Below are 13,822 nucleotides of genomic sequence, written 5' to 3'. Positions count from 1 at the left end.
GGGAAAGGAACTGGCATCCATATGGGATCCTGGTGCATTCAAGGCAAGGATTTAGCCACTAGGCCATAGCACCGGGCCCAATTTCCCTTTCTTATAACACTGATGAACTGAGACATCTTCTATAGCTTTTACACTTGAAACAATTTTCTTTATCATAAAAGTAATTTAACACAAAACTACATTAAAAAAATCTTAATAGCCAAAGACAGTAAAATTCATAACAACAATTAGAGCTAAAACAAGACTAAAAGAGTAACAGGGAACCCTGCACACCTAGCACATAAAACATTTTGAAAATTTTAAGTATTTTAAAATATGGTTATAAAAAGCTTACCCTTTCTGCTTCAAAGGTAATTCAAGTTTAAAAATAGTAGCATCATTAACAACTGCTTTATATGCCTGCAAAACAATTTGAAATACGTATTTTTAGTATTCAAAATACAATTACAGAGATAAATCATGGCATCTCCAAAATATACATATCCATTTTCCCTTCTCTATTGTTTTTGTAGTTTTATAACAAAAACATCATCTGTTTCTTTTACATCTCCAAAGTTATCTTCTGGTTTTGCCCCCTTTAGCTAATACTGCAATTCTGTCCCTCACTTGAGCTAAGTTTCAGAAAAGTGAATACAACACACACTGTCTCCAGGTTTCTGCCTGCATTCTACCGGAAACCACCCTCATAAGGTTTTCACACCACTACTCGCCAAACTTCTTTTTACCGAAGCCACTCACAACCTCAGCATGCTGAAGTCCATGCTGAATCCTTACCAGCAGCAGCACCTGTAAAACACCAGCCTCTCCTGTGGGAACTTCCCGTTTGTTTTCTAGCATCCAGGTTCTGTTGGACATGTATTTTTCCTCTCTCCTCATGCAGGATAGCACCTCACCTTAACCACAGATACAGGTGAGTACAAGCTGACACACTGATTTTTCCAGGCCCATTTCCTCTCAGACTCTATACCACTATACGGATGTTTAACACATATTTAAGTCAATTTATTCAAAGCTCTAGTTCTGATCCTACTTCATCTAAAAACCTTTCCCTACAACCTTTCTCACTGCATCAAACATACTCTTCTAATTGATTAGAAACAAATCTCAATGCTTTAAAAAAAAAAGATTTATTGATTAATTTGAAAGGGACAACTAAAGGGAGAAATAAAAAACAGAGGAGAGAGAGAGAGAGAGATTGATCTCCATGTATTGGTTCACTAACCAAATAGCTACAATGTGGGTGGAACGGTCCAAGCAGTTTGGCCATCTCCCACTGCTTTCCTATTAGCAGGGAGCTGGATCCCAGGGAGAGCAACCAGGACTCATATTCCAATATAGAGTGCCAGCATCTAGGTCTCAAGCACCAGCTTAATGTCTGTCATGATGCCAGCCCCTTACTGGCATTTTTAACAATAATTTTCTATGCCTGATTCATTAGCAAATGTGGAACTCTATTCACATATTATCAGAATCCCAGGAATCCCTCCTTCTAAAGCATGTACTATCCCCAAACCAAAATGACCACCGTACGAGGTTTTCTGTACTCCTGCTTCACTGCAGCATTATTCCCAGTAGCTAGGGTATAGAAACATCATTAGCACCCATCTGTAGGAGGATGGACAGATAAAGAAACTGTGCTCTGTATGTGCGCTAGAATAAAAACGGTGATCTTGCCACTTGCTACAGAATGGATAAACCCACAGGGCACTACGCTAACTGAAGTAGGTCTGACATAGAAAGGAAAATATTACATTATTGCCCTGACTGACAAACTGAAAAAATATTCAAACATACAAAGAAAACAAAAACAGCTGTTATTAGGGATAGGGAAAGAAATGTCAGAAAGAGGATAGGAGCTCTCACTGGGTTGGTTAGGAAAGTGGTCAGCCAAACCTTCCACATTTAGTGGCTGCTGTCACTTTTATCTTTTAATTCTAAGCCATACAGTTAGTACAACAGACACTGTCAAACCTCTCTCATCCCCTCTGGCTTCTCTCACTATTCATATCAATATCTGTACCTAACGATGCGCTAAGACTGCACATACAAGCTGCCTATACTTCTGGCAGGCTAGGGATGTGAAGGAATCATTACCTCATAAAAGGGATACTTTTAAGCAGTGTTTTTAATACTGTTAGGAATAAGCTACAGCAGCTAACCATAGTCAACACCTCACTCTGTTTGCTACCATCCTTTCTCTTTACACCACCTTGCCTTCCTACACACGTTCCTCTCATTTTCAAAACTAGTTATATATTCAGGGGCCCAGTGTGGTAGCCTAGCAGTTAAAGTCGCATTGGAATCCCATGTGGGCACCAGTTCTAATCCCAGTGGCCCCACTTCCCTGCCAGCTCACTGCCTGTGTCTTGGGAAAGCAGTCGAGGACGGCCCAAAGCCTTAGGACCCTGCACCCACATGGGAGACCCAGAAGAGGCTCCGGGCTCCTGGCTTCGGATTGGCACAGCTCTGGCCATTGCTGCCACTTGGGGAGTGAATCATTGGATGGAAGATCTTCCTCTCTGTCTCTCCTCCTGTCTGTATATCTTTCTGATAAAAATAAAATAAAAAATAAATCTTTAAAAACAAAACAAACAAAAAAAAAAAACAAAAAAAAGCAAATTCCTTACATCACAGCTCATAGTCTTACATGATGTGGCCTTCTGTGTCCTATTTATTCCCTACTCTCTCCCCCTCTCACTCATCCACTCTGGCCACAGTGGTCTCTTCTCCTATTCTTGGAACATGCTAAGTGTATTCCAGTCAGAGAGACTTTACAGCCATTGCTTCCTTCTGGGGGAACACTCTGACTTAGACACCATTAGCAATTCTGACTGAAACGTCACCTCAGTGAGGCTCCTGCAGAGTACTCTGTTTAAGACCTCAAATGATCCCACCACCTCCACATTCCCTTGACCGCTTTCCTATTTACTTACTTTAAAATGGACCAAAACCAAGAGGGGAAAAAAAAAACTAATGGATAAAGTTGTCTTTTCAGTGTCATTAAAACAAAACAAAACAACCACTCACTTGGGAAGTAATTAAGGGTAGTTGAAGAAACAAAAACAGTAAATTTTTCCTAAAAAGATGAATTCATTTGTGAGGCAGACTGACAGAAAGCAGGGAGAGACAGAGAGAAGGACAGTTTCCATTCTCTGGCTCTCTCCCCAAACGGCTATAAGGACTACAAGAGCTGGGCTGGGCCAGATGGAATCAGGAGCCAGGGACTCCCTCAGGGTCTGCATGTGCTGAGGGCATCTGCCACTGCCTTCCCAAGTGCATTAGGAGGCAGATGGGCTGAAGTGGGACAGCTGGGATTCAAACCAGCACTCTGATTCACCGACAGCAACTTAACTTGCTGCACTACAACATGGGCCCCTAACAGTAATTTCTTGTGACAGCTTTATGACATTTAAAAAGACACAACTATATGGACAAACAGCATTTCTTTATCATTGTTACATCCTGGTTCTGATGTGAAAAGTCTGTATGCAGTGCAAATGCTTCCCTCAGAAGCCAGGATAACCAAAGGAACCTTATGCAAGGATAGCAGATAGAGGAATCAATTCTGTTTGGGATAAACTGTATAGGTGGGTGGGGAATCCATCAAACAAATTCCAGGGAAGTACACTTCAAGCTGGGATTTAAAGGAATGATGAATAGGAATTCAATAATCCTAATATTCAAAGACAAACAAAAATTCTTGGAAAAATAAAGAAAACAACTTCTAGATAAATACTAGTTTATAAAACACCCATTGCTTACAAAAACGCAAGTCTAATAAATCAAATGTAATATATACAGCTGTTCTCCACTGTTGAAAAAATTAGAGCTTCTGGGCCCGGCGCGGTGGCGCAAGTGGTTAAAGGTCCTCGCCTTGCACGCCCGGGATCCCATATGGGCGCCGGTTCTAATCCCGGCAGCCCTGCTTCCCTTCCAGCTCCCTGCCTGTGGCCTGGGAAAGCAGTCGAGGAGGCCCAAAGCTTTGGGACCCTGCACCCGCGTGGGAGACCCGGAAGAGGCTCCTGGCTTCGGATCGGCATAGTATCGGCCCGTTGCGCTCACTTGCGCTCATCGGACGGAAGAACTTCCTCTCTGTCTCTCCTCTCTGTATATCCGCCTTTCCAATGAAAAAATAATAAAAATAAATCTTTAAAAAAAAAAAAAATTAGAGCTTCTAAGTTGTTTCGGATTTAATAGCAAAATAGTGTATATCATGTACTAAAAGTAAATTATGATAGCAAAACTTCAAACACAAAGTGTTAATATTTAGAAGTATATACCTTATCTCTTGCAGTAAGAAATCGTGGATCATCTTGAAAAGCTTCTTTGACGAGTTTACTAAATCTATTAAATAGAGTAAGTAACTGCTCAACATATTTTTCAGAGTCCTAGAAACAAAATGTTTTATATTTGAGTTTCTAAAAGGAAAACAATCACATCAAAAAGCAAAAATATATAACTTATAAAAGAATTTTTTCTTGAAAGAAAAGATGCTTGAACATCACTTGCTCTTCCAGTTAGTAATGTAAATACCCAGGTACACACTTTAAATAACCTTGATATATATTTACTATTGCCATTGAAGAGAACTTACAGTAGTGATAGTTTCAGCAGCTGCTACCATATCTGCCAGGCCAGCACTAATGATATGTTCCTCCAAGTCTTTCAACATTGGCTCTATTCCATTAGGAACTTTGTCCATCAACGAAAACATTAAATGTAACTCTGAAAAGACAGAATACATCCATATAATCATTTCATTCACTATCATAAAATACCTGTGGTAGTAAGAGTTTAGAGAATCGAATAGTGTTACCAGCATTCTGTGTGTACCGTTGGTTGAGGAACTGCTATGGTGAGCAAAGCCTCCTGCTCTGCCTTCTCTGTGTATTCAAACTTAAAACAGAATTAGATCTAACTGAAAATGATCAGATACTATAAAACGAACGCCCCTAAAAAGGAAGTCATTTCACCTCATATGTGATGAAGTATTTTTTATTTGAAGTCTATCAGTTTACACAGAACATTAGTACATTTCATAAGGTACTTGTAATACTAGGTAGATAGCTGCATCATTAAAGGTTAAAAAAAAATCACAAATAACGACTATAAACAATCGAGAATTTAAATGATAAAAATGTATTAATTAAGCAATTTTCAATTTACTGAGCACTTTTTCATGTTACACCATTTAACTGACCTTCACAAAAACCCTACCTATTTGAAAACAAATATTTTCAAAGGGAGTCCAAAACAGATCAGATGTAAATCATCTTAAATTGGCATATAGAATTTAAATATTTCATTCATGGAAATGAATAGCTTGCTTTTCACTATAATTTTTCCTTTTACAAAAGTGAGTACATTTAGCAAATCAAAATATGCACTATAAATTCAACTAGAGATTAAATGGAACTTTGTAGTTAGACACAATTAAATCACAATAATACATTCAGATGTTAAAAGTGGTTATCTCAGAGATAAAAGGACATAAGAGATTTTTTTCTTTTGCCATGTATTATCTTTCAAAATATAACTTTATTAAGAGAATTTTAGGTGGCAAAACAAAAAATACTTTAGAAATCTTAAACTGATCTGTTACTGTAATCACAGACTAGAAAAATAAGGATGGCATGAGGACAGAAAAAAATAGCCAATACTGATTTTATCAGATGTGAGGCTTTATGTCAAGACTTTCTCACTGAGAAAAAATTTCAAATTATAAAGCACTTTTGGGGGAGTTGGATGGAAATAATTAACAGATACAGAGAATTGTATCACTTCTTAAAAATATTTGGTACAACATCCCACACATAAATCAAAAACCTAGTTCTTACATATTAAAGTTAGCCCCTCTAAACACAGAATGTTATTTTTACTTGACAAAACAGAAATTCATCACACATACTCAGATATACATACAAGTATAAACATCTAAGGAAGAAAAAATTTAAGCTTGAAACCTAAGTGCTTTGGTATTATTCCATCAGCTTCTTCAAACACAATTTACACAATTTATAAATATATCTAGACATAAAGGGACAATTCAACAGCAATTTATTAAGTGATTTTCTTCAGAGATAAAAAATACGGATAACACTGTATGCTTTTACCTACTTTCAGTTTCATTTCGTTTGATCATGCCTTGGCACTCCGCTAAGATAGTCTCTTTAAATGATGTCACCAGGGCATTTACACAGCATTCCATGAGCTGAAATGTACCAAAAAGTAGTCAAGAGGTTTGTAGCATAAGGTCTATACCATAAAAGGTCATAAGGTTTACAGCATAAATCTATTCCAATGTACAAAATGAAACCATATTGCTCAACAGAAAAAAAATTAAGGCTACCGGAAGTAGTTTTTACTTACCTTTACTGCAGGATTACTGAAGATACACTCTACACTAGCCACCAAAGTCTATAAATATCTGCACATAAGGAAAAAGCTACGGAACTTAGCTTCTCTTCAGAAATTATAACAAACATCCTCAAGGAGGGAAGTAAAAAAACAAATCTATATATACAAAACCAAAATGAAAAACAAAACTTGGATTAATCCGTTCAATCTGGAGAGAATCGACATTGTAAATAGACTCTATACGTGTGAATGTATTCATTCAACAAACAATTACTGGATGCTGACTATGTGTGGGTATCAAAGAATGTTAAAGAGGCAAAGAAGAATGGGATATAACTTCTTCTCTGGAAGTGATCACTGTCTAATTTCTTTCTAGAAGAATGAAAAAGGTAAAAGTGGTAGGAAGACACAGATCAGAGAAGACTAGAAAGTTACAGTGGAACTAGATTATGAAAGGAATCTCTAGTTTGAGAGTTTGTCCTATATATAAGGAAGTCTGAAACCAAGGATGTCTGAAACAGAATGAGCCCAGTGCCACAGTGTATCACATTAAGTCTTCAGTTATACTGTCAGCCTCCCATAGGAGCCCCAGTTCAAAAATCAGCTACTCCACTTCTGATCCAGTTCCCCGCTAAAGGCCTGGGAAAACAGAAGAAGACCTAAGTACTTGGGCTCCTGTCCCATATAAAGACCCAGAAGTTTTTGGCTCCCGGCTTTGAAACCACCTAGCTACATATGGTCCACATGGCTGTTTGGAGAGTGAACCAGTGGATGGAAGAGCTGCACTTCCTTCTCTCTGTAACTGTGTATCAAATACAGCTGAGAGAGAGAGAATATATTCTTAGCGATATTCTTCCCTAGATTCACTCTAAAATATGAGAATACTTTTAAAGATTCATGAAAATGAAATTACGTTTACACTGCTATAAAAAAGCTTGGAAATCCATGCAGTTTTCTCATAATACCTGTCTTGCACAAACTTTCCAAAGTATACTTTCATTCATGTGATGACCATAAAAGAGGGTGCACAATGGCTCACGTGGGCTTGGTGTGGTAGCCAATTGGCTAAACCCTACCCTTACATCTGCCAAGATCCCATATGGGTGCCAGTTCATGTCCCAGCTGCTCCACTTCCCATCCAGCTCCCTGCCTGTGGTCTGGGAAAGCAACAGAGGATGCCTCAAAGCCTTGGGACCCTGCACCTGTAGGGGAGACCAAGAAGTTCCTGGCTCTTGGCTTCAGAATGGTTCTGGCCATTGCAGTCACTTGGGGAGTGAACCAGCACATGGAAGATTTTTTTTTTTCTCTCTCTTCTCTGTAAATCTGCCTTTCTAATAATAAAAAAAATTAAGTATCAAAAAAAAGGGGTATGTGTGAAAGGGTTCATGTAAGATAGGCAAGGGTCTACTATTCTATGAGAACATCATTAAAATCCCCTAAATAGAGCAGATAATTTCCACATACCATGCCTGTTCTCACATGGAGAAAAATTATTCATTCTTCTCACTGGGTTTGTAGGTTTTGAGTACTAAAGCAAGGAGCATTAACACTGATACAACTTTTCTGAAAAAGATACCATCTACTTACATGAAAGGAGGAAATTACATGAAGGGAAACAATTATATGTGCCTTCATGGAACCAACACAATACTATTCATTACTAAAACTAAATTTATCTAATGGAAATTTGTTATACTAGCCTTCCTACTTCTTAAAATATTTCATATTCTCTAAAAAATGTTTTATTCAATGGGCCTGGTGCCGTGGCCTAGCAGCTAAAGTCCTCGCCTTGAGCGCGGCAGGATCCCATGTGGGAGCTGGTTCTGATCCTGGCGACTCTGCTTCCCTTCCAGCTCCCTGCTTATGGCTGGGAAAGCAGTCGAGGACAGCCCAAAGCCTTGAGACCCTGCACCCGCATAGGAGACTTGGAAGAGGTTCCAGGTTCCCGGCTTCGGATCGGTGCAGTACTGGCTGTTGTGCTCACTTGGGGAGTGAATCAGCAGATGGAAGATCTTCCTCTCTGTCTCTCCTCTCTGTATATCTGACGTTGCAATAAAAATAAATCTTTAAATAAATAAACTAAAAAGCTCTAGCCCCAATTGCAGAATACTTCCATTCTATAAAGGTTTTGCACAAATGAACCAAGCTACTTTGTTGTTTTTAGTAAAAGGCAAAAGATTTTTTTTTAATATAACGAGAAACCAGGGTATGATGAATTGTTCTACTTTCAACAGCAAAACCAATTGAAAAGGAGGTGGCATTATGGCATAGAGGGTAAAGCTGCCATCTGAGACATCAACATTCTAAATGAATGCCACTTCAGTCCTGACTGTTCTACTTCCACTCCAGCTACCTGCTAATGTGTCTGCGAGGGCAGCGGAGGATGGCACAAATACTTGGGCCCTTGTCTTCCATGAAAAAAGGGTAGATGGAGCTCCAGGCTCCTGGATTCCGCCTCACTAATCCCGGTTGCTGCAGCCATCTGGAGAGTGAAGAAGATGGAAGATCTCTTTCTGTCCCTCTACCTTTCAAAATAAATAAATAAATCTTAACAAAAAATTGACAATAGGTCAATTTAAATATGTGCAACCAATGAAGAACAAAGAGTAAGTGTAATCTGAGTATATTCCAACTGCCAGTGACTTGATCTGTTTTCTATTTCACTGAAACATTCACTTAAACTTTATGCTGTTTGATGGTAATACAAACTTTGCAGATTATAAAAATCTAGACAAGTACATTTCAAACTGTTGTGAAATGAGTTTTAATGGCTGTAATTAATTTATTTTATTAATGACACATAACAGGACAGAAAGTATCAGTACACATGACACATTCTGACCATGAATGTTATTTCATGAAATTGCTTTCAGAAAAAAAAAAAGAAATTAGTTTCAGATATATCCAAGTAAAAAAAGCGATAAAATAAAAAATATGTTTCTTACTGTGGGTTATAAAGAGTATATAATGGAGTAAAATGAAAAGATAATAAAAAAAAACTGAGAATTTGCTAACCATTTAAATGAAAGGCATTAGATAAATAAAAGGAGGCTGAAATAGCGTCTAATATAAGAGGTTAAAAGGGGCCAGCATTGTGGCATAGTAGGTAAAAACTGCTGCCTGCAGTGCTGACGTGCCACACGGGCGCCAGTCGCGCCCTTCTTGTTCTGAGCCAGGTCCCTGTTAATGGCCTGGAAAAGCAGTGGAAGATGGCCCTGGTGTTTGGGGCCCTGTTACCCAGTGAGAAAACTAAAAGCAGCTCCTGGCTCCAGGTTTTGGCCTGGCCCAGTTCTAGTTAGTCCTGGGACCAGTAGATGGAAGATATCTTTTTGTCTTTCCTTCTCTGAAACTCTTTTAAATAAATAAATAAATAAATAAATAAATATATTTTAAAAGGGGAACCAGTTAATAACAGGTTATTATAACATTTTACTAAACACTCAGTATTAGGCATTATGCTAAAAACTTTACATATATTATCTTATTTAATTCAAACAACAAATTTTCGATGCAGATATTTAATTTTATAGCACTCACAGGCTAAGAGGCTAAATAATCTGTAAATATTATAGTTGGTTCTTGGGCCTTGACTTGCTATGAGTCCAGGTAGGAGACTCCACAGCATCCAAATGTTCTCACTATAACAACAGATCATGTGTATATTACTAGCTATATATTCAGAACTAGGTTAATGGATTTTTTAAGAAAAGCTGGATACTGATTTGCATTTTTCCTTGATATATGGAAATAACACATATTTAGAATTATTTTGTGACATTTCTATATATATATATTTACAATGTGTTCAAGTGTTTGAAGGAATAGAGAAGTTCATATACTGACGGATTTTATAAATCCAGTTGGGGACATGTAACTACATACCTAAAAATATGTGCAAGTTTTATGTGGATACAAAACATGTATGTATACGTGCTCATATAATAAGAAGCTCAATCCCAATAAGAAATGATAATAAATGCATTGTCATAATAGTGTAAACTTCACAAGGAAAGACATTATGGTTTATCAACAGCTATGTAGTCACGGCCTTGGCCACAGAGCTTGATAAACAACAAAGAGCATGAGAATAAAAGGACATAGAGGAAGGCCACAGAAACCTGGGTTACTTCTCTACCAGATAGGCAAATAAGAATATTTTAAATAATCTTTATAGGTATAAGAAAAGTAAGACATTACTAAGATGAATTCAAGGAAATAAAAAAAAATTATATTAGTTCTATCAATGAGGAAAGTCTTCCTTACTGAGATGGAGTGACCCTTGCTAACCAGTACTAAATTTGAAAAGTAGGTTATGGTCAAATATTAAAGGCCTTGAAAACTGGGGACAGGAAATGATGATACTCCACTATTTAAATAAAGTCATAAAATGATAAAAGCATTCTTTATAAAAGATTATCCTAAATTCACAAAAGAAGAAATACAAAGGGCCAATAAGAATAAACATGTCCAGCCTCTCTCACAACTTGTTTATCCTTCATTTTCTATTTGAAAGGTAGAAAGACCATGACAAAGATCTTCTGTTCTATGATTCATTCCCCAAAAACATGCAGCAGAAAGAGATAGCCCAGGATGAACACAGAACCTCTTGTAGGTCTCCCACATAGGTGATTACGGACTCAACCATGTGAACTATCACCTGCAGGCTGCCAGACTGCACGTAAGCAGGAGATTGGATTAGAAGAAGAAAAGCTCAGACTCCAATTCAGAACATGGGCATTCCAAGTAGTATATTAACTGTTGTGTCAAATGTTTGTCCTAATCAATTTTTAAAAACATATATTTTATTTATTTGAAAGGCAAGGCTACAGAGATGGAGAGGGGGACAATCTTCCGTCCATTGACCTACTCCTCAAATAGCCACAACAGCCAAGACTGGAGCCAGTCAAAGCCAGGAGCCACGAGGCTTTCTGGGTCTCCCACGTGAGTACTCAGGCCCAAGGACTAGGGCTATCCTCCCCCCAGACGCATTAGTGGGGAGCTGGACTGGAACCAGAACAGCCAGGACTCATGCCAGCATCGAACAGCTTTACCAACTATACCACAATTTGGGCCCTAACCCAAAGGCTTTTAAATGTACATTTTAAAACTTTTAAAATCTGTTACTGGGAAATTAACAAAAATCAATAAATACTAGATACGCAAAGATATGGGTAAATAAGCATACTAGTGGTACAATAGTTACTACAACATTGCTGAAAGTCATGCAGGTATTAGATACAATTTGTAAAAGGTTCATGTTCTTTGCTTAAACAAATTTTAATAGTCCATTCTAAGAGGATGCTAAATCTTAGAGACAATACATATGCATAAGCATGATATAAAGATATGTGGATATTTAAGAATATCCCAGGAAGCACTACATAAGAAACAAACCATAAACAATGACAGTGGCCATCATTACAGGATGGCATATTATATGTTAGGTATATTATATAAATACATTAGGTATATATTACTATATTAGGTATATAATAGCTATATATACAGGTGAGGTATATTATACTATGTTATGCAATAATATAAAGTGTTTACAGTAAAATATACAATGTCATAAATTTCTTTTAAAATGTTATGGCAAAAAGGAGGAAGAGAAGGAAGTAATGGAAGAAAAAGGAAGAAAAGAACAGGCATGACAGAATGAAGATAATTGTTGAACTTGGAGGCGGAGTACAGAGTCTGGGATTCATTATATTATTTTCTCTACTTACGCAAATATTTGAAACTTCCATTACAAGGGTTTGAAAAAATAATAATGGTATACATCTCTCCTGCATATTGGAAACTTCTTCAGAAAACTATCTTATCTAAGCAAAAAGAAGAAAGGAAGATTGCTAGATAGGATTCTCTCCTTATTTCAAATAAGTTTTGTCCTAATAAGAGTCATGTCCTCACGTCTTCAAGGACAGAGATCATGCTATTCCTCTTTTATAGTTTTTCCCCATCACTTACCAAAGTACTATATAATACACAGCAGATCCTAAACATATTTGTTATTTGAAAAACACATGTGAAATTGAAAGGATAGTGATAAACCATCTCTCTCACCTTGTATTCCCCTTTCTGTCTCCTTTTGCTAGCTTCCGTGAAGAAAAAAACTTTTTGTCATGTGCCATCAACTCCTGCTTTTGTTTGCCTGAGATGAGCACAACTTCTAAATCCAAAGCAATCTCTCCCCAGAGGTCTGCAAGGTGAAATACTTTAACTATCAATATGCTTGATGTTCAACCTCCACTCTAGAAAGACCATAACCCTTCAAAGACAATGCCTACCACAAAAACACAGCAGCCACTCAGTAAGTTATTTGTTGAATGAATGAATCCACTGATCTCTAAAAATGGAAAATGAGATACGTAACCTAAATGATGCAAGTTTGCTTGCAGTGATATTGAATCAGCGTCATTAACTCTACTTCACTGACTTTCAGTAAAAAAACAATATCAGTTCTAATTTTTATTTGTTTTACACCTGTTTGGAGAATCATTTACTTTACCTCCATGATAAAGCAAATAATGGGGCCCAGTGCAATGCTTCATGGCTAAATCCTCACCTTGCAAGCACTAGGATTCAATATATGCAGCAGTTTGTATCTCAGCTGCTCCACTTCCCATCCAAGCTCCTTGCTTGTGGTCTGTGAAAGCAGTAGAGGATGGCCCAAGACTTTGGGACCCTTGTACCTACATTGGATAACTGGAAGAAGCTCCTGACTCCTGGTTCCAGATCAGCTCAGCCCTGGCCATTGCAGCCTTTTGGGAGTGAACCTATGGCTGGAAGCTCTTTCTGTCTCTTCTCTGTAAATCTGATCTGACTTTCCAATAAAAATAAATAAATCTTAAAAAAAAATACATGAAACAAGTACTGAACTAAAAATCACTTTAAGGTTCCTCAGTGTGTCTACTGTATCAGTCTTAGGCTATTTACCAAATCAAGATACATTTTACATGCAGAAGGCTATTCTCAAAGTTTCTCTTAGCCCTTCTTAAGGTTCTAAAACTGTGATTAGTGGCCGTTGGCTCATTTCTAAACTGGTTCAACACACAACCTTCTATACAGAGTGATAACGAATGTGCTTCTCATGAGATTTTTGGATACCATCATTACCAAACTAAAATACTGAAGTTTCATAAGTACCTGTATTAATGTAAGTTATAACTTATAAACAATTACTTTCTCAGCTATGTTGTTTTTGTCAGTTTGCATATACAATTAAAGCAGTTTCTATTTTTCTTTAGTATCAAATTTTCTTCAAACCAGAATCCTAACAATACATGAACCTGGGAAAGCAGCAGAAGATGGCCCAAGTCCCTGCATCCAGGCACCCACGCGGAAGACCTGAAAGATGCTCTAGGCTCCTGGCTTTGGGCTGGCCCAGCCTTGGTCATTGCAGCCAATTGTGGGAATGAACCAATGTTCACCTCTGCTTCTCTGCAACTCTGCCACTCAAACA

At 37.7% G+C, this 13,822-nt stretch overlaps 1 protein-coding gene across 3 annotated transcripts; it reads right to left on the bottom strand.

Moving 5' to 3' along the window:
• Positions 1 to 239: 239 nt before the first annotated feature.
• Positions 240 to 12,847, bottom strand: LOC121167434 (cullin-5-like). 3 transcript variants are annotated; one of them, XM_040996827.1, is made up of 5 exons: positions 12,087 to 12,411; positions 6,118 to 6,211; positions 4,595 to 4,725; positions 4,281 to 4,388; positions 240 to 399 (listed from the first exon to the last, which is right to left on the bottom strand). In XM_040996827.1, the coding sequence occupies exons 1-5, from the start codon at positions 12,150 to 12,152 to the stop codon at positions 331 to 333; spliced, it is 468 nt and encodes a 155-aa protein (XP_040852761.1). In that variant the 5' UTR covers positions 12,153 to 12,411; the 3' UTR covers positions 240 to 330. The 3 variants fall into 3 exon arrangements, with proteins under 3 accessions (XP_040852761.1, XP_040852763.1, XP_040852762.1); XM_040996828.1 differs by lacking the exon at positions 12,087 to 12,411 and adding an exon at positions 12,424 to 12,847 and having other exon boundaries at positions 241 to 399; XM_040996829.1 differs by lacking the exon at positions 12,087 to 12,411 and having other exon boundaries at positions 6,114 to 6,291.
• Between the last annotated feature and the right edge of the window lie 975 nt (positions 12,848 to 13,822).

Source organism: Ochotona curzoniae, unplaced genomic scaffold (assembly GCF_017591425.1).
Source record: "Ochotona curzoniae isolate NIBS_2020 unplaced genomic scaffold, NIBS_Ocur_1.0 patch364, whole genome shotgun sequence".
Lineage (NCBI taxonomy): Eukaryota > Metazoa > Chordata > Mammalia > Lagomorpha > Ochotonidae > Ochotona > Ochotona curzoniae.
Note: the sequence above shows the minus strand (reverse complement) of the source record. Positions and strands in the feature narration are given on the sequence as shown.

Excerpts from the sequence above, each read along its gene's own strand:
- LOC121167434 (XM_040996827.1), bottom strand. The coding sequence starts at position 12,152 with ATGCAGGAGAGATGTATACCATTATTATTTTTTCAAACCCTTGTAATG. Across the intron at positions 6,212-12,086 it reads TGGAAGTTTCAAATATTTGC|CTCATGGAATGCTGTGTAAA; the intron begins GTAAGTAGAGAA and ends GGTACATTTCAG. Across the intron at positions 4,389-4,594 it reads CTGCTGAAACTATCACTACT|GACTCTGAAAAATATGTTGA; the intron begins GTAAGTTCTCTT and ends TTTTGTTTCTAG.